This window comes from Antechinus flavipes, chromosome 1, assembly GCF_016432865.1.
Source record: "Antechinus flavipes isolate AdamAnt ecotype Samford, QLD, Australia chromosome 1, AdamAnt_v2, whole genome shotgun sequence".
Classification (NCBI taxonomy): domain Eukaryota; kingdom Metazoa; phylum Chordata; class Mammalia; order Dasyuromorphia; family Dasyuridae; genus Antechinus; species Antechinus flavipes.
In genome coordinates this window covers 277,798,434-277,817,483 of record NC_067398.1, presented here as the reverse complement: position 1 = coordinate 277,817,483, position 19,050 = coordinate 277,798,434, and the positions used below count along the sequence as shown (strand labels likewise).

Sequence of the window (19,050 nt, the reverse complement as noted above, 5' to 3'; positions counted from 1 at the left end):
ATAAATCTTTTGTCCCTAAAATAGAGTCCCAGTTTCCCATATGAGAAGCCTGGAAAGGATGGACCGTACAGTAATTCATAAGGTGAAAGCCCAATATCTCTACATGCCTTGGTGTTGATTCTGACCAGAGCAAAAGGAAGGTATTTAGTCCAAGGTAGTTGGGTCTCTAAAGATAATTTAGTCAGTTGCAATTTTATTTCTTGATTCATCCTTCCTCAGAAGAGGGAGTATGCCAAGTGATTTCTAAGGCTCTAATTAGATTCTGCAATACTTGGGCAGAAAAATGTGTTCCCTGATCCAATTCTTATCTTCTCCACTACTCCATATCTGGGAATAATTTATTCTAATAAGACCTTACTGTCGAGACAGTTGCTTGGGCTGAGGGGGAATGCCTCCATCCGTGAGGTCAGATTTGATATGACCAGCAAATATTTGAGGCAGCCCACTGGTGGCAGCTCAGTGAAGTCCGCCTGGATACTTCTGATTCCCAGAAGTCGCCCCCCTTTCAGGACCTGGCGTTGAGCCAATCCTTTGACAGTTAGTCCTTGGACAAACAAGGCAGCCATCCACCAGTTGTCAGGCCATAGTTTATAGGCCAGGGGAAACATACCTTGTCAGTACAGCATCACACAGATTTTGGACCTCCCAATGACTGCCATGGTGCAGTTGCTGAAGGACCTGCCTCATACTTACTTTGGTCAGTACCTTTCTGCCATCAGATAAAAGCCATCATCCTTCCGAATTCTCAACTTCTCTGAGAGTTGAAGCTTGCTCTTTTTCCTTCTGGGCAAAACTGGAAAAGGGTGGACTAGGGGGAAGTACAGGTATCAAGGCCATTATATGAATAATTGCCTGGTCTCCTACTCCCTTGACCTTCTCATCAGTTAATCTATTTCCCCTTGCCTCAAAAGAATTTCCCATCTGATGTCCCTTTATGTGTATGATTGCTACATGCCTAGGAGGCAGAATATTTTCCAGTACCTCTCTAATGTATGGTGGACCAGTTCTTTATCCTTACTATTTACAAAACCCTCATTCTTCCGTCCTTCCCTTGAAGCACTCCAAAGGTCTTTTTCATGTTCTGTGCTTTTGGTACTGCATTTTGAATTCCCATAATTATCAGTTCTCTAAGATTCCTCATACTTCCCCAATGTATGGGGTTATTGTGATTCCAAATCAAATCTGTTAAAGGGTATTTCTGATCACCTGGGACGACTACTGTTGCTGGAGGGTGTCTGTTGTCCCACTCCCTCATAGCTGCTCCTCTAATTAGTTGCTTCTCCTCTTGTGTGAAGAAAGAATTCAAAATATATTCAAGTTCTCCCCAAGTAAAAAGATTAGGACCCAGGAATTGATCAAATTGTTCTGCTAGCCCGGTGGGATCTTCTATTAAGAGCCTCATTTCCTTCTTAAAGGTCTTGACTTCTATGGTGCTCAGGGGAGCATTCACATATCCTATATCTCCCTGAGCCAAGGGAACTTTTCTTAAGGGATACAATTTAGGACTTGAGGTTTGGGGCTCTGGAAGAGGGTAATTTTGGATATCCCTTTGAATTTGTTCTAATTCCTTCCTTCATGAAGCAAATGGCCCTTGTGGGTTAATTGAATTAAGTCCTCCTGTGCCCTCAGGGCCTCTGGAGGGACTGATTGAATTAAGACCTTTCCGGTTTTGACATGGCTTTCTGAGGTGGGACTAAATATGGAAGAGGGAGAGATTTGATTCTTTGATTCTTACTCAACATTATTGGGCAGGAGAGCCATAATCCAGTATATATGGCCTCCTCTGGATTAATAGATTCTTTATTATTAACATATGTAGTGTTCTTTGGTTTTCTGGAGGTCTTGGAGGCAGCCTTCTTTTCAGCTGATTAATCACCACAAGAATAGCCAGGTGTTGAAGTCCAAAAGTCTTTGTCTCCTTTTCCTGGTGGTCAGCTAGCTTTCTCTTGGCCTTCAGAGGGGACTTGGTTTCAGTGGAGAAAACTAGGAGGACAGGCCAGCCACCACAAGGCTGATGAAGATGAAAATGAATCTCTCTCTCCTTGGCTCCCAGAGCTTGAGCTCCTCCAGTCCTCTGTCTTCTCTTCTCTCAGTCCCTGCTTATTTGCTCCACACTGAGTATAAACCAATCATTATATCACTAGGAAGTCATTATTTGTTGTAAGATTGAATCAATCTTACTGAACTCAGAGAACTATTAATCACCATGCTAAACTAGATAACCATTGTCTCATCAATTCTACTGACTTAGCACCTTGTAACAATCTTGTTTCAAGTTCAGAGTTCTGGCCCATAACAAACATACAAATTTAGTTTTTGGCACACTCAGTCTTCCAGGGAGCCATACTTAGGCCAAATAGTGCCTCCATCAATATATTGTTATCCCCAACAAAACAATACCTTATCTTTTTCTTGCTTTTTCCTTTATATTTTAGCAGTATTGGAACAATCTACTGGTATTTTCTGATCCTTTTTTTCCCTCATTTTTCTTCATGAGGGATGGCTGGGACCGGGCAATACCCATTGAATTTAGATGAAATCTAAATTCCAAAAGGCCCAAACACATCAGTTGTCACCAACTGACCTCACTTACCCAAGAAGGCCTATCCTATGCTATCCAGAGCACCCCTCCAGAGTCTGTAATTCGACTCAAGGAGCTCACAGGGGGCTTACTGATCTGTCGTCACACCGAGCTGATCAGAATTTTTACCACGGAATTTCTCCCTTTTGCTTTACCCTGAGTTTCTCCACTTCGGGCCCACTTTATCTTGGGGAACAAAGAGAAGCCTCTGGATACTGGTGGGCTGCCTAAATCAGAGCAGAGCGCCATTCCACTAACACAGTAGTTTGCTTACTCACCAAGTCGTGTGATCCTGGTCAAGCCCCAAAACTGTGTGGCTCAGAATGATGAGTGGTCACCATTTTAATAAAAAAAGCTGGAGGGCAAAGCAAAAGTTTATTGTAGGTTCTCCCTACAATAACTGGTATCCCTCCCATTGAGCAAGCAATCGAAGGGAGGAGGCAACTTTTGGGACAGAATTTACACTTTAAATAGTCCCTAACACAAATACCCCTCTTACCACTAACCATCATCCTCATTGGCTGAAGGTCTTACATTCTAAATGTGAGAATTACCAAAGAAATTGAATTTGGCCAATAAGTACATAGTTGCCCACATTTGATTGAAGTAGGAAGGAAATGATGTTATGAGAGAATACCAAGAAGGGAATTGACATGTGCTCTTGAATCAATGCTTCAATACTCTGAAGTAGATAAAGCCTTACTTACAACTGTCTTGAGAAATCTCACTCCATCTCATTCAGTAGAAACAACCATAATTAAATTAAAATTTTGCTGGTGATTTATTGGTGATCTCCCTTAACTATCTTAATCAGTCATTGCAACCAAGAGTCAGGAGAGTGATTATCGGCCAGTTATGAAGAATGTGACTAAACAAATTGCTGAATACAATAAAACCATCGTGGACTCTCTTCACAACACCTCTCGAAACTGAATTCAGACTTTATTTCAAGGCATCCATCAAGTACTTTAAATCTTGTACTTCTGAGCTTTCATTCTTAGAAAAACATTAAAAACAGAAGAAAATATAGCCTACAAACTATTGTTGATAAGTGGTTTATTGAAATGAATCCTTGGAAATATCACCCTGTTTTTGAGAGCAACAGTCCAAAAGAGGATTTTTTAAAATGTATGGATTAAGTTTTCCTGAAAAGGAAAATGTTTGCTTTGTCATGACTTATTTTATATTCAAATATGCTTCTAACATAATAAATAATCGTGATGTTAAAATTACCCTCTTCTTTTTGTCAGCTATTTTAATTAATATCAGGAATATGTTTTTATCCAGGTTTTCCTTAAGAAGTGAAGATTTTTATTATTAATCCCATTAAATATGCCAATAGAAGCAATATTTTTATAGCTTTGTCTTTTTTTTAAAGATAAAAATGAATCTTTGCAAATAAAGAGAATTAAGATTTATGGCAGTCCTTCAATCATTCACTATAATCTGGTGATTGAAAATGTATTTATGCATATACATATTTACTGTAGAATTGCCTCCTCCTACAGAATAATAACTAAGAATGTGGGGGCAAGCCCAGGTCAGGCAATTGAGTGTAGTTTACAAAGGCAAGGTTGGCAATCAGAAAAAAAAAGATGAAGTAAAAGCAAAACTTGAAATACTTTTATTTATTTTTAATGACTTTTTATTGACAGAATCCATGCCAGGGTAATTTTTTACAGTATCATCCCTTGCACTCAATTCTATTCCGATTTTTCCTCTCCCTCCCTCTCCCCTCTCCCCCAGATGGCAAAAAGTCCTATACATGTTAAATATGTCACAGTATAGATACAATATATGTGTGCAGAACCGAACAGTTCTTTTATTGCACAGGGAAAATTGGATTCAGAAGGTAGAAATAACCCGGGAAGAAAAACAAAAATGCAAACAGTTTACATTCATTTCCCAGTGTTCTTTCTTTGGGTGTAGCTGCTTCTGTCCATCATTGATCAATTGAAACTTGAGTTAAAGCTTCTCTTTGTCGGAGAAATCCACTTGAAATACTTTTAAACCCCTTATCACATTTATTCATTTCTCTAGCAAATTCCTTTCACTCTTCCCCACTCCCACCATTAATTCATATTTTTTTCTAAGACTGGAGAAAGTATATATTTTTTTTGTATAGGATTGTTAAAAGAGCATGCTAGATGTGCCTTTTGAAATTTTTAAAAAACTAGTATAGATCTTATTACTTTTCATTATTAAATATAGTTAGAAGTCACAGGAATGAATTTTAGCATACTTAACCCAGTCTAACAAAAAGTCCCTTGTTCACTGTTTGCAAGTAATAATTTCATTGGTTAGATAAATATAATTGTCTTGATTTTATTTTTATGTATTTCCTGGGAAGAAAGTATATGGGGAATTATAATTATGGACTATTATACTCTTTGCCTTTACTCATTTCTTAGGACAGCCAAATGCATTTGCCCTTTTTCTTCACCTTATTTCTCTTTAAATTTTTTTTCACATCTTTTCAAATCAAGTTCCAAGTTAGTAATGATTTTTAATATTAATAATAGGAATTGTAGTTGGTGTACAGAGCTTACCACTGTAGAACCTCACTAATAAAGAGTTATTTGTATCATTCCAGATGAAAAGCATAGCAGAGGCCAAACAATGAAATAATTTTTTCTTCAGAAAAAACTTTATTAAATTATTCTTCTGAAAAATTCAAACTTTCTTTTAAATTATTTAATATAAGATATCTAGGGATCACAACTGAATAGGTTTTCTTTAAGCAAAAAAAGTCTGTTATTGTAATGCCAGAGAAACTGAGCAAGTCAGAGATTAGAGAACAATTTAATAGTTTATTAAATGGAGAGATTTACTGGGACCAAATGGATCCATGGTTGGTCCCAGAGCTGAATGAGACTATCGTCTCAAAGAATCCAGCACTGAATATTAGACAGCAAAATTTTTTTATAGGATAAAAAGGGGGATAATCTAATGGGGGAAGGCACCTAGGATGACACAATGGAGGGAAGTACTGGAGAGGTTACTGATTCTGATGATGTATAAAATGGATAGACCTTTATCCTGGCAAACATTAAGAAGGAATGATTATAACCTAAAGATATAAAACCTTTATCTCATCAAACATTAAGAGGTCATAAGCTGAGGCAGAGTAACTAAATAGGACAATGGAGAAACTGAGTCAGGACATTAATAGGGAACTGTGGCGTAACATTATCTGAGGGAAATTCTCACCAATTTCTCTTCCTTTTAGAGTATTTCAGCAAATCCAACAAGAATAAACTATTTGCTGTGATAGAGTTGGAGACTACTATTCACACAAAGCAGATTCTTTCTCAGCCAGTTGTATTGCTCATTGAGTTCCATTCATGTTAGAATGCAAATAGTAAGGGAAGGAAGTTGCAACTGAAATCCTTTTTCACTTTATGTACAGTGAGCCTTTAAAATTTGTGTTTCTATAAATGAATTACAATATGAGAAAATTGTAAAAAAAAAAAAAATTCTCTCTTATTATTTTTCACAATGAATTTGTAGTATTCTTTTTTCCCTGGGAGATATTTGCGTAGTTCCTCATTTTTAAGGTTTGTTTTTTTTTTTTTTTTATCACAACAATATAGTGAGGACAATTAATAGTAGTGCCCTCCAAGTTGTGATAAGTCTATTCCCCAAGCCCATTTCTTTACATTTTGTCACTTCTTTCCTGTCAAATAATTCTTACATAGATATCGAGGTCAATTATTGTGTGTAAAAAAAAGAGAAATTAAGAAAGGACAAATTGAATAGTAATGATTCATTTTAGCTTGGTTATTGATTTTTTAAATTTCCATAGGCTATTATCTCTTGAGATACAAATTCAGAATTAAGAACCCAAACTATTTCTTTTTTTTAAGTTTTTATGTGAAAATTTTTATAGTTTTTTCAAATTAATGTAAAAATTTTTTACTTTTGTTTTAAGAAAATTTTGAGCTTCAAATTCTCTCTCTCAATTATCTTCTTCCTGAGACAGTAAGCATATGTACAATCATACAAAGCATATTTCCAGTTAGGCATGTTTCAAAAGAAAACACAGACCAAATAAAAACAATGATGAGGACAAAAAGAATAAAGATAGTTTTTTAAAGTATGCATTCAGATTCCATCACTTCTTTCTCTGGAGGTGATTAGTATTTTTCATCAATAAGTTCTTTGGAATTGTCTGAAACTGAACAGTTCTTAAATAGTTCGTAGGTTCTTCTTGATTGCCCAAGCAACAAAATTGATTGGGTAGGTTTTTTAAATAATATAAATTATCCATAGAGTAATTTTTAGGATTTGAAACCCCTAAGATCCAGTACAGAGAGAAAATTATTCATTCAGCAAATTCATTCAGTATTGTTCTAGGCACTGAAAGACATATAGTTTTAGGTATTTCCTGCCCTCATGAAGCTTAAAATCTAATTACAGGATTGTGCCTTCAAATTATATAATACCTATATATGCTAAATTGAAACATAAACACTTCATTAATTGTCTTCCAAAAGTATGATGAAGAAAATTTGATGTATATTATATAATGGCGTGGTTAAAAAGATGTTTACCTACTTTTTTTTGTGAGCTATCAGAGTTTTAACTTCTAATTTTTGAATAGACTAAATTACCTCCTAAAAATATATTTTTTTTTCTTATTAGTATATAACAAAATTTCAATGCCTTAGACTGTTCAGTGTGTGTGTGTGTGTTAGTAAGTAAATGTTGAAGCTCAGAAAGATCCCAAAAGGCTGGGGATCACAGACCAGTGTTGCCAGGGGTCTCAAAAGAATTTGCAAACTTGAACCCATATCCAAGTCAAGGGGCAAACTTTATTGTAATTGCAATGCCAATTGAAGTAGGTTAAGTTTCTAAAGAATTTAGCAAAGGACCATGAGAAAGGAAACAAATTTATCCAGTTCTTCATGTCATTGATATGCTAATTTTATGGCTGAGAGATAAAACTGAGGAATGGTCTCAGGAATTTGATTTTCACTGACCAGTTTCTAGGACTATCCTAAGGCCAGAAGACTTTAGAATCATTGACCGATTGTCAGAACAGTAACACTAAGGGATCACTAATATATCTTCCCTAAAGTCTAAGGGAAGAAATGTTATTATATTCCTATGCCAGAAGAATTTCACAATCATTGATAGACAGATTGTTAGAACAATAGCACTCTAAGGCTGGGGAGACCTCGGGATCACTGATTCTAAAGCCAGAAGCCTTTAGAATCACTGACAGATTTGAAGCACCCCACGGCCAGGGGCACCTCCCTACTACTGTCTCCCCTCGAAGCTATATTCCATCATTTTCCTCTCTCAAGCAGTTTGAACTCCAAATTCATTTGGGACAAAGTGACAGAAATCTCATCTGGAGCCATTTCTTGTTGATAAGGGATATAGAGCTGTAACTGCTTAGTGGGGTCCAGAGTGAGGAAGGGAGGCATATGATTTGAAGATGTGGCAACAGCATTCAGAAGGATTCTGAGTGGGTTAGCTGATGGTATTCAGATTGAACAAATAGTTGGAAGTTTATAGCTTAGAGTCTGGAGTAAACAAATCTCACAAATATGTTAAAAATGCAGGGGCCAAATATGAGTAATAAAAAGAAAAGTGGAATTAGTATAGGGATTACTAGAGACAGTAACCAGGAACCCCACCCAGAGGAAGACTAGGGAGGGTAGACGAGGTTTTCATGAATGTCTCTCATCCAGACAGCTTTTCTTAGAGTAAATACCAAATAGCATTTCCCCAGTATACTCTCAAAGGAGTAAATGTAATGGGTAAAATGGTGGCATTATACACAGTGAAAGGAGTGCTCCGGTATTCTGAGCAAACTTCATAATGTTTCAAAGACATTTAGCATTGGGTAGAGAAGATGACATGCAGAGTGAAGATAACTAATCTTAAATGAGTTTGGTCTCCTTTAGCTCCTTTACCTTGGAGCCTTTTCAGTCTTATAAGGGAAGACTTTTACCCAGTTAGTAAAAGTGTCAACAAAAAAACAAAAACTGTTTTGAAGCCTCCGAAAGGAGGCATGTGTAAAATCTATCTGCCAGTCCTTCCCTAAATATGTACCCCTCCTCCAGGTAGGCTTAAGGATTTCAAGAATTTACTTGGGTACAAATTGGCAGACCCGACAGATCTCATTGTTTCTCCTAGCTTGTGACCAGTGAAAATCCCTTTCACAAGGGATTGGAGAGCATTTTTTCCCCCAAATGAGTAGCTTGGTATAAGCGATAGAGAAGTTTCCACTGGCTGGCCTCTTGGATTAGAAGTTGGCCTGAAGGTGTTTGAAATCACCCAGAAGGATGTATACTTTCTTTCTTTAGAAAAGGCCTGTTCCTATATGCTACATGAGACTGTAGCATTTGGGGAATTAAAGATGCCATGGTCAAAGGCAAACAGGCAACAGCACAAGCAGCTGAATCTGCAAGTCTGTTTTCCTTGGCCTGAAGGGAATTCCCCACTTCTAGTGTCTTTCATATTTTTTTATAAAACCTAACAAAAACTTCTTTAGATCCTTGGAAAACTTGCAATAATTGTAGAATTTCCCCTGCATATTTAATGGAGGAAATACTGAGCAAGACAGAGATTAGAGACCAATAGTTTATTAAATGGAGAGAGATACTGGGACCAGATGATCTTGGTCCCAGGGCTGGACGAGAATATCATCTCAAAGAATGCAGCCCTGAGTTCTGGGACAGCAAGCTTTTTTATAGGATAACAAGAACAGTGACATAATGAGGGAGATAGCTAGGTGGGGATAACCTATGGGTGGGGGAGGCTCCTAGGATGACACAATGGAGGGAGATTACTGATATTCTAATGACCTCTAAAATGGATAAAGCTTTATCCTCTCAAACATTAAGAAGGAATGTCTATAACCTAAAGATATAAAACCTTCATCTCATCAACCATTTAAGAGGGAATGATTATAGCCTGGGGTTTTGGGGCAGAGTGACTGAGGTAGACCTTTATCTCATCAAACATTAAGAGGGAAAGGTTATAACCTGAGGCAGACTAACTAAATAGGATAATTGAGAAACTGGGTCAAGACATTAAAAGGGTACAACATCCCCCACTCTTTCTTTTGTAACTATTCAAATCTTTGAAATACCTTCCTCTAGAAGGTCTTAGCAACATAATTTTGAACAACCCTATGTGAAGTAAATAGACCAAATAAAAATCAAAATAAAGCTAGAACAATGCAAGGTCAAATCTCTCCCTGATAACCCCAGAGTTAATCAGCAATACACAAAGTTCCCCATTTCAATTATTTCTGACAACCAATTGTCAGATCCTCTGCAGTTGGGGAGCATATGGACAGCTGTGGTCATTTGTGCATGACTCAGCCTCTGCTTACAGAGCAGCAGGGTCTCAAGACAGTTACGTTGCCCATTCAGAGGGGCAACCTGCTCCAGGGGAGGGTGAGGCTTGGAGTAGCTTCATCTGTCCCTGCCCAGAGGAACAAACAGGGCTGCAGAAAGTATCAGATTTCTGAGCAGATTATGCAGTTAGACCAAGGCAGGCAAATCCCAAGCTTTTAGAGGCCCAATATCAACTCCAAGGTCCTTTAAAGTATGCTGAAATACTAATTAAGGACCTGGGATAACAGGAGTGAGAGTGAGAGACTGCCAGTTCCAAGACAGGTATCCAATTTCTGGTCGTTTCTAAAAAGTAATCCCAAAAACTGAGTCTGCCAGGGCAATTCTAATAGGATAAGGGATTTCAAAGTTAAAGCACAACCAGCAAATCATAGTCTAGTAAATTTAAGCAAGGAGTAAGGGACTTTAATTAAATCTGAACTAGTAAGATTGGGAGTAGGGCAGAAGTGCCTAAGAAAATATACCAGTTTCCCCAATTCCTATTTCTTCCTCCCTTTTTTTTCATTTGGAAAGAAATTATCAAATAATCATCCCGCATATAAATCATATACATATGCATATACATAACAGACTAAAAGTCCCTCAAACATAACAGCAAATAGTTACACAAGTTTAAGACTTGGGATGGAAATTGTTAAACACACAGTAATATAGTTAAAATTCTAACAAGTCAACAACTTTACCACTTCCCCATATCAGTCCAAATTACATCAGGAAAAGGGGTGATAGTTTTCTCAAAAGCTGTTGCTTGCTGAAAATGGGCAAAGATGCTCAGTCTGGGAGGGGGATGGGTGTATGTAGTGTGGCGTGCTGACAAAGCTTGATCTAGGTCTCAGAAACAAGTCAATATATCTGGAATTTATCCAAATCTAGAAACAAAAACAAATCTAACAAAGAAAAGTTAGAACAGTCTAAGATAGACTGGTCCACAAGAACTGCTACAAGATGTGGCCTCTCATTAGTTATAAACCTTTAAAAACTTGAATATCCAGACACATTATCTAGTAATCAATAAATGACCAGACTAAATACTTATTTGCTCAAGTATTTAGGATATAATGATTACAGATAACCAGATTGGAAACAGCAAGTTATGACATAATTGAATTAACAATTTCTTATTGACCATTGCTTTGATTATAGAAATCAGTTACAAGAGGAAAAAATGCAGTGCATATTAACTACAACCCCAAGAAATTTTACCTCTAGTAACAAATCCTAAACAAATATTTACCATAATCTTATCAATTTGCTGCTTTTAGCCAAAAACCAGGTAGTACAACTTGATTAAAAAAAAAAAGTCTGGAACAGTTTAGAGGGAGGGGGAAGAAGAGGATTCCATGTAACTGCCCTTCCTCCCACTCCACCTCCAAAGAGACGGGGAAAGGAAGTCTAACTAAACTTCATGGTAACTAGATGTTCCAATAGCTGAAGTAACAGTAGTGGGGAGCGAGTTTAAATCTATGCAAAAGATCCCTACCCCACCCAACATTTAAAGTAGCTGAAATCAGTGAGTGGGTAGAGGAATTCCATAAAACCCCCATGTCCAGCAGAGCTGGATTTAAAGCATAATTTACAATGTTATAATATAGGTAACAAACAGCTTTAAATTCCCAATAATATAAAACTGCTTTTCCTATCTCCCAAATTGGTCTGAGGTGGGTGTTAAAGGAAGTTTCCTCAAGCAAAGCATCTGCTCAAGGAAAGGTTTTATCAAGAAACAAGCCAAATGGTATCAAGGACACCCCAATAGTGACAACTGTGTCCGGTTAGACACTATCAACCAAGCTAATGGCAGCCCAAAAAAGGACATCCCAATAGTGACAACCATGTCCGGTTAGACACTAATCAGCCAAGCCAAATGGTACCCCAAAAGGGACACCCCAATAGTGACAACCATGTCCAGTTAGACACTAATCAAGAATCAAGCAATGGCGTCTCAAGGATACCCCAACAGTGACAACCACATCTGGTTATTCACACACAAGGCTAAGCCAATGGTGTCTTTAAAAACACCCAGGGTTATACTCTGGAATGCCCAGAGTTGTGCCAAGTGGCACACAACTAGATGTGTCTTGGGAGACACTTAGGTAGTGCCAACTGCATGCAGTTCGACACTACTTCTCAGAATTTATTCTGAGAACTCAGGTGTTAGCACAAGCAAGTATATTCTAATATTCTGAGAATCCAGGGGCTAACACTTACTCTCTCCTGGCTGAATAGAAAGTATCCATTGTCAGGTGTGGCCCCAGCTGGTGAACTGCTCTCTTCCTGGAGCCTCTGGAGGAATCCAAAGGACTGGCCTTTTCCAAGAAAGAAAATCCAGATCTCCCAGCTGTTTCCAGGCCCAAAGTAGAGACTTAAAATGTCTCTAACCTCTAGTCCCATTCTCAGGTCCCAATATCTCACTGGGGAAGCTCAAAATGTAATGTCAAAGAAACTGAGCAAGACAGAGGTTAGAGAACAAACTCATTCGTTTATTAAATGGAGAGAGATACTGGGACCAGATGGATCATGGTCTCAGGGCTAGAGGAGACTATCATCTCAAAGATGGGACAGCAAGCTTTTTTATAGGATAACAAGAACACTGACCTAATGGTGGGGGAGGCTCCTAGGATGACACAATGGAAGGAGGTTACTGATATTCTAATGACTTCTAAAATGGATAAAGCTTTAATCCTGTCAAACATTAAAGAATATCTATAACCTAAAGATACAAAACCTTTATCTCATCAACCATTTAAGAGGGAAAGGTTATAACCTGAGGCAGAATAACTAAATAGGACAATTGGAGAAACTGGATCACAACATTAAAAGGGAACTTTGGTACAACAGTCAAAAGTCCCCTTTCTTTCCATATAGTCCCATGAGCATACAAAACATAAAGGCATTTTTAGAGTCAGTATAGATCTTCACTTTCATTCCTTTTCTCAATTCTAAATCTCTTCTGAGGGCAAAAATATTCTGAACCTAATGAGAAGGGAGAGCTTGGAAACTTTCTCAATTAGAAGGGCTGTAGCAGCCACTGCTCTAAGGCAGGAAGATTACCCCAAAGAAACTCCAAGTTTCTTTGAGAGTAAGCAAGGGGTCTAATATAGAGTTCCAGAGACTAAGTTGAGACACCCTAGAACCTGGTCTCGACTTGGTTCCATCAATGTACAGTGTAAAAGGCTTTAAGTAGGACTAAGGCTGAGGCAGAAATTAGTTTAGCTTTCAAGATTTTAAAAGCCTTGGCCTGATCAGGGACCCCATTAGAGGGGAATTATGCCTGGAATAGAATCAGAGGAGCTTGGCAGTAATCAAAGTTAGCCATACCCAGAAAAGTATATAACTGTTTCTTTGAAAAAGGTTCAAGGAGTGATAAGATTGCTTCTTCTCCTTTTGTTGTGAGTAAAAGGGAGGTGGGAGTTAATTCATGGCCCAAACACTTTAACAGACTAATAGGCAATGTGGACCTTTAGACAGGCCTGGGGGAGGGGGGTTGAGAGGAGGATATACAAAAGAAAGCAGTTTTAATATCTAAGGCAGAAAATCATTGTGTCTCCTGGGATACTTGTATTGGGTTCATGGCTTCAACTGACTATTTGCTCTCGTTATAGAAATTTGCTATAAGAGGAAAAAGCAGGGCCTACGTGATTATAATAGCATCAAAACAGGTCCTTCAGGCTTCAGCCTGAGAGCACATATATGACCGGATAAAGGATCTTTAGCTCTGTTTTGATTGGTTTGACAACTAGTCATGCAGTAACAATTTCACCTCATAGCCAGACTCAGGAATAATCAGATGGGAAACAAAGAAACAGAACTGGAAAACTAAGTCAGAAGGATCCCACCTTGAGCAGAGGCTAAAGTTCTCCCAGCTCTTGTTCAGATAAGATGTTCTTCTATGAAAGTTCTGGAAGGCATTCTTCTGAGTAACTTATGGCATTTCTCTGGAATGATGGGTTACTGACTTAATGATCAGGCAATCAGATTCAAACTCAAAAGAGTTACAGTACCAAGAGATTTAATCTCTAATAGCAAATTTTACTAATTGCAAATTAGGACTAGATACCTTATTTTTAAAAGTTTGCTAGGGCTTACACACATGAGATTTTTGTTTAACATGTTTTATATGTTTAAATTTATCCTGGTGCAAAGGATTAATCATTAAACAAGCTTATGGATTCTTAGTAAACACATTCCGTTTTTAGGAACTATAAATCCTAAACAGCTCATTTTTCAGGCCTGATGACCTTGCTTACCCTAAATAGTTTCAAGAAAACTGGCAAGTTTACAAATTAAGAGGAGTTGACAGAGACCCCAGAGAAAGGATTGACCGTGCTGTTGCCTACACCAACTATTCTTAGTCTTTTCATGGACTGTGCTGTTTGAAACCTCCCCAACTCTGTGTAGGGGGTAAAGGTGTTACCCACCTCATACTTGGAGGCAAACTGGTAAGGCTTTTACCTTATCCCTCTTGTTCCACACACAATAATTACCGATTTTAGGTTTAACATGATGACAATAACTCCAAATAACTTAGTTAACAATTTTAGAATTGTCCTAATAGCCAAATAGTCTTCCCTTAAATGTTTCCCTTTTGTTTTAGGGGAAAAAAAAAAAAAACAACAACAATTCTTAAAATTGAGATAGAACAGATTTTAAAATTAACTTAACTTTAGTTAATGAGATTCCCTAAATTCTAATTAAATGTTTCAGACAAACTGAATTGCCAATAAAGCAGTGAACATTTATATAGCACGTTTTATGCTAAGCACTTTTGTAATTGTGATCTTCACAACAACAATCATTATTTCTCTTTACCACATCAGAAAACTGGGCAGAGAGAAAATAATATGCCCTAAATTACATAGCTAATAAATTTATTTAATTGAAACAGAGAATGGTGGGCTTACCAAACACAGAGGCTGACTGGCTTTCTCACCTCACATTGCCATGCTGGGTGCTGCCAGGGATACCAAGATCATTTCTCAGGTAGTTGCTGGACAGAACCAGCTGAAGGCGGGGGAGGGGAGTGTGACTGGTGCCAGAATCTACCTTTGATGGTAGTTTCAGGTGCCAGGGATAAGGAAATGCTGATCACGGAGCCTGATCCCATCTCATCCCCATTCCCCCAAGTTGGGTTGGGGAGATGTTTAGGCAAGGTTGTGTGGGGTCTCCACAGTTTTGCTGCTTCCCCTATTTCTTACAGGTCAGGCAGAATTTGAGTTTCCCTACAGTTCCTTAGCATTCTCTTTTCTTAATCTGTTTGCAGAAAGAGGGACTTGGGCTATATTGATCTATATTGGACTGTATTGCAATATATTGGGCTGTATAGCGATCCCCACAACTGAGATATACTCAGAACTCCCAGAAGTGGAATGGTGAGGGTCCCTTAATAATTTCTGGGATGTTTTCCGAAAGAAGCAGAAGGGAACTCCAGATAAGATAGGAGTCAAGGAAGAGCTAACAAAAAATTACTATTTACCTAGTTTGTTTTTGTTTTTCTTTTCTTTCAGAATGGGATAAATTCCTGAAATTATCTTCATTGTTTCAGGAATTTTTCTTGTGATTTTAAAATGACTAATTGCCAAACTTATTAACCATTACTCCCAAAACTTTGAGAATTTACTAAGATATTCTCAAAACTTTGAGAGTCTGCTAAGATGTTATTTTCATTTTAATTAGCTAACTTTATTTCAGTAGCCCCAGTTTGGTCAGAGCTGAGGTCCATAGCAAAAAAAATTAGGGTTTTTTCTTTTTAAGGTGGGAGTCAAGGATATTAAGAAATCTTCCCAGCATTCTAATTACAGCATAGAAGGTTTTTCTTGCTGGCTGCATTTTAAATCTTTCCAGGTAATAAAATCTAGGTCATGGAACAAATATGACACAGACATTCTGCACAGAGACACACACAGGCACAAACAAAAATGACATGAAAAAAAAATGTCCCATCTTTGCCAAAAGTCATAAAATTTCTTTGCCAAAAGTCATCCTATAGCACTTCGTCTTCTCTAGCATCCCAGAGAAGGTGAAAAGGTGGCAAAAGTTTCCTAGGAACTTTGCTGAAAATTTCAACAATTTTCAACTCTGGGCATCCCCAGTCAAGGAAAACTTGCTAAGTGTGGAACTTATAATGATCCAGAAAAGCTTTCTTCCAGTTGCTTGAGGTGTCCAGCTGTAGGATTGAGGGAGAAAAAAATTGGAGGGTATCAAACCAGGGGAGGTAAGACTATCCCGGTATGAGCCATGAAATGTTGAGGTTGGAAAAGGATCCCAAAAGGTTTGAGGGTCACAAACCATTGTCATGAGATGTCTCAAAAGAATTTGCAGGCTTGTACCCATATCCAAGTCAAGAGGCAAAGTTTATTGTAATAACAATGCCAATTGAAGTAGGCTGTTTCAAAAGAATTTAGCAAAGGACCAAGAGAAAGGAAACAAATTAATCCAGTTCTTCATGTCATTGATATGCTAATTTTATGGGTTAGAGGTAGAACTGAGGAGTGTTCTCAGGAATTTTGCTATCACTGACTAGCAGATCTAGACTATCCTAAGGCCAGAAGACTTTAGAATCATTGACAGATTGTCAGAACAGTAACACTAAGGTTAGAGAGTCTCAGGATCACTAATATATTTTCCCTAAAGTCTAAGGGAAGAAATGTTATTATATTCCTATGCCAGACTACTTTTACAATTATCGATGGACATATGGTTAGAACAATAGAACTCTAAGATCAGAGGGACTTCAGGATCACTGATTCTAAAGCCAGAAGCCTTTAGAATCATTGACTATTAGAAGCACCCAAACTCTAGGGCTCTTTTGTACTTGTCTCCCTTAGAATCTATATTCCAATATATATATATATATTACTTTTATATCTATATACTAAAAAGTATAGCAACTGTGAAAAGATATAGCAACTGTGACTGAGTATTCAGCTTTTTTTCTCCATTCCCTAATGAGTTACAGTGGTTACATATAGAGAAGAAATTGTTTGTCATAATGAAGGAACCCCAAAACTCTTTCTCTTTCTCTCTCTCTGACTTTGAGAATGAGCCATGAGGTAAAGCACTTGAAGCTCCTTGAAGGAGAGACTATCCTTCAACCCTGCCTCTATGAGAGACTGACCCAGGGAATCAAATAAAGTGGTTTATCTAGGTGGGGCTGGTTGAGTCCTGAGCTAAAGAATTCCAACCCTATTGAATTGAAGATTTTCTATTCAATTCCAGCTCAAACTCCACCCACCAGCCTCACTGGGCCGAGGCCAAAGACTTCTATTATAAAAACGGCAATTTAAAATCCTCTCCTTGCAGAGGACCTAACATGCCAGGTCATGCCAAGGAAACCTCTGACTGCTAGGATGATGTTCTCTTCCATCATTACCTTCTCTTTATCCTCACCTATTTTCCTAAAGAGACTTTATAGCTCTCTGTCGGGATTTATCTGCTAGAGACTTTATATCTCTCTGTTGGGACTTTGCCACTAAGAAATTCAGCCTTTCTATTCATGCACAGCAAAGGCTGACTTCCCAATGCCTATAATAAGCCTCTTTTACCAATTTAGGTTTTTGGGTTCGTAAATTCCTTTAAGAAAGATCTCTTCGCTGCCAGAAGGGAGGTTCCCAAAACTCCCTACCCATGCCCCAAATTCCAAGGGGGTGTAAGGGAGTCAAATCTCTTCATTTGGTTGCCTGAACCCCAAACCTGCCACTAAATCTCATCATTTAACACCCTGACCACCCTAAATCTAGACCTCATCAATAAGATGAGAACTAAAATTTCCTGAGGGGGGAAAATTAAAATCTTTTAAAAGCATAAGGCAAAAGGAATAGTGTGACTGGAAAAAAATCATTTAGATGTTCATTTCACTGCATTCAGAAATAATTAAAACTGAAGAGATGCCAGAGACCATGCTCTTGAAGATATGCCAGAGACCACTCTTGAGGATATGCCAAGAGACCATGTCCTTGAACATTGCCATGTCCTTGGACGCAGGAGACAAAGAGCTAAGATTAGCATACACCCTAAATTCCTGAAGATAATGTGTGTCCCAAGAAATCGGTCATCTCCGCCCAAAATCTACATAACAGTATACTCTAGGATTTCCGCCACACCTATGGTCCGACATTCTTCTCATTGTAACCCCCCACTCAGAAATCCTATTTAATTAAACTCTCTACATTCATTAAACAGAGACATTCACCATCTTAAATCTTGAGTTGCCTCTCTGTCTCTCCGATCCTGTCCCCAAGCCGCAGGCTTTACAGACTGATTGTCTTACAGCACCTTTGCTCCCCTTCAGCCCTGGCTCCACTCGATGACCCACTGTTATTGTCCTGCCGGACAGGACAACTGGCGCCCAACGTGGGCCTCTAAGTGGACCTCGGCCCGACATCGCCCCCGAGCATTCCGGAGAGAATTCACGGTCTCTACGGAACCCCCGTAAGGGTAGAGGTAAGTTTTCGCGATTGTCGATACTATGGGATCGTATTTATCTAAAGAACAAATATTCCTTAAAGATCTTAAGGGAAATCTTAAGGAAAGAGGCATAAAAGTAAAAAAGAAGGACCTTATAAAATTCTTTATATACATAGATAAGGTCCATCCTTGGTTTATTATAAATGGCCCTGAAATACACCCCGGGAAATGGCAGAAGGTTGGCCGAGACCTAAAACGAGAAGGGCCAAACGTTGTAAATGTTTTCCCCCTCTGGGCATTAATTAATGAAGTCATTGAAGGAGCCTCTAACAACGGCAAGGTTCGGCAATTACCCCCGGGTCCTCAGAAAACTTGGGAAGACGCTGAGGGAAATACGGGCACTGTCTGCCCTTACATAGTTCCTAATCTACCTATTAACCTATGGGGAAGAGATATTCTCTCACAAATGGGTACTATTATGTGCAGCCCCAATTCTGTAGTCACAAAACAAATGCTAAGCCAGGGTTTTCTCCCTCAACAAGGATTAGGGAAAAATAACCAAGGTATCAATCAGCCTTTACAAGTACAGCCGTACCCTGGCCGTGCTGGCCTTGTTTTCAGAACCATTTTTTATAAGGGCCACTGGTCCGCCCAGCCTGCAGGCGGACAAGATCAAAACACTCCAGTCTGGTTTGA

The 19,050-nt window shown here is 38.4% G+C and overlaps 1 protein-coding gene across 1 annotated transcript in view; it reads left to right on the top strand.

The window, feature by feature from the left end:
* Window positions 1-3,813, top strand: part of IFT74 (intraflagellar transport 74) — a 186,074-nt gene extending 182,261 nt beyond the window's left edge. Inside the window, exon 20 of the mRNA XM_051961493.1 lies at window positions 3,396-3,813. Within this exon, the coding sequence (XP_051817453.1) occupies window positions 3,396-3,514 (119 nt within the window). The 3' untranslated portion in view covers window positions 3,515-3,813. The remainder of the gene's footprint in view (window positions 1-3,395) is intronic.
* Window positions 3,814-19,050: the final 15,237 nt, after the last annotated feature.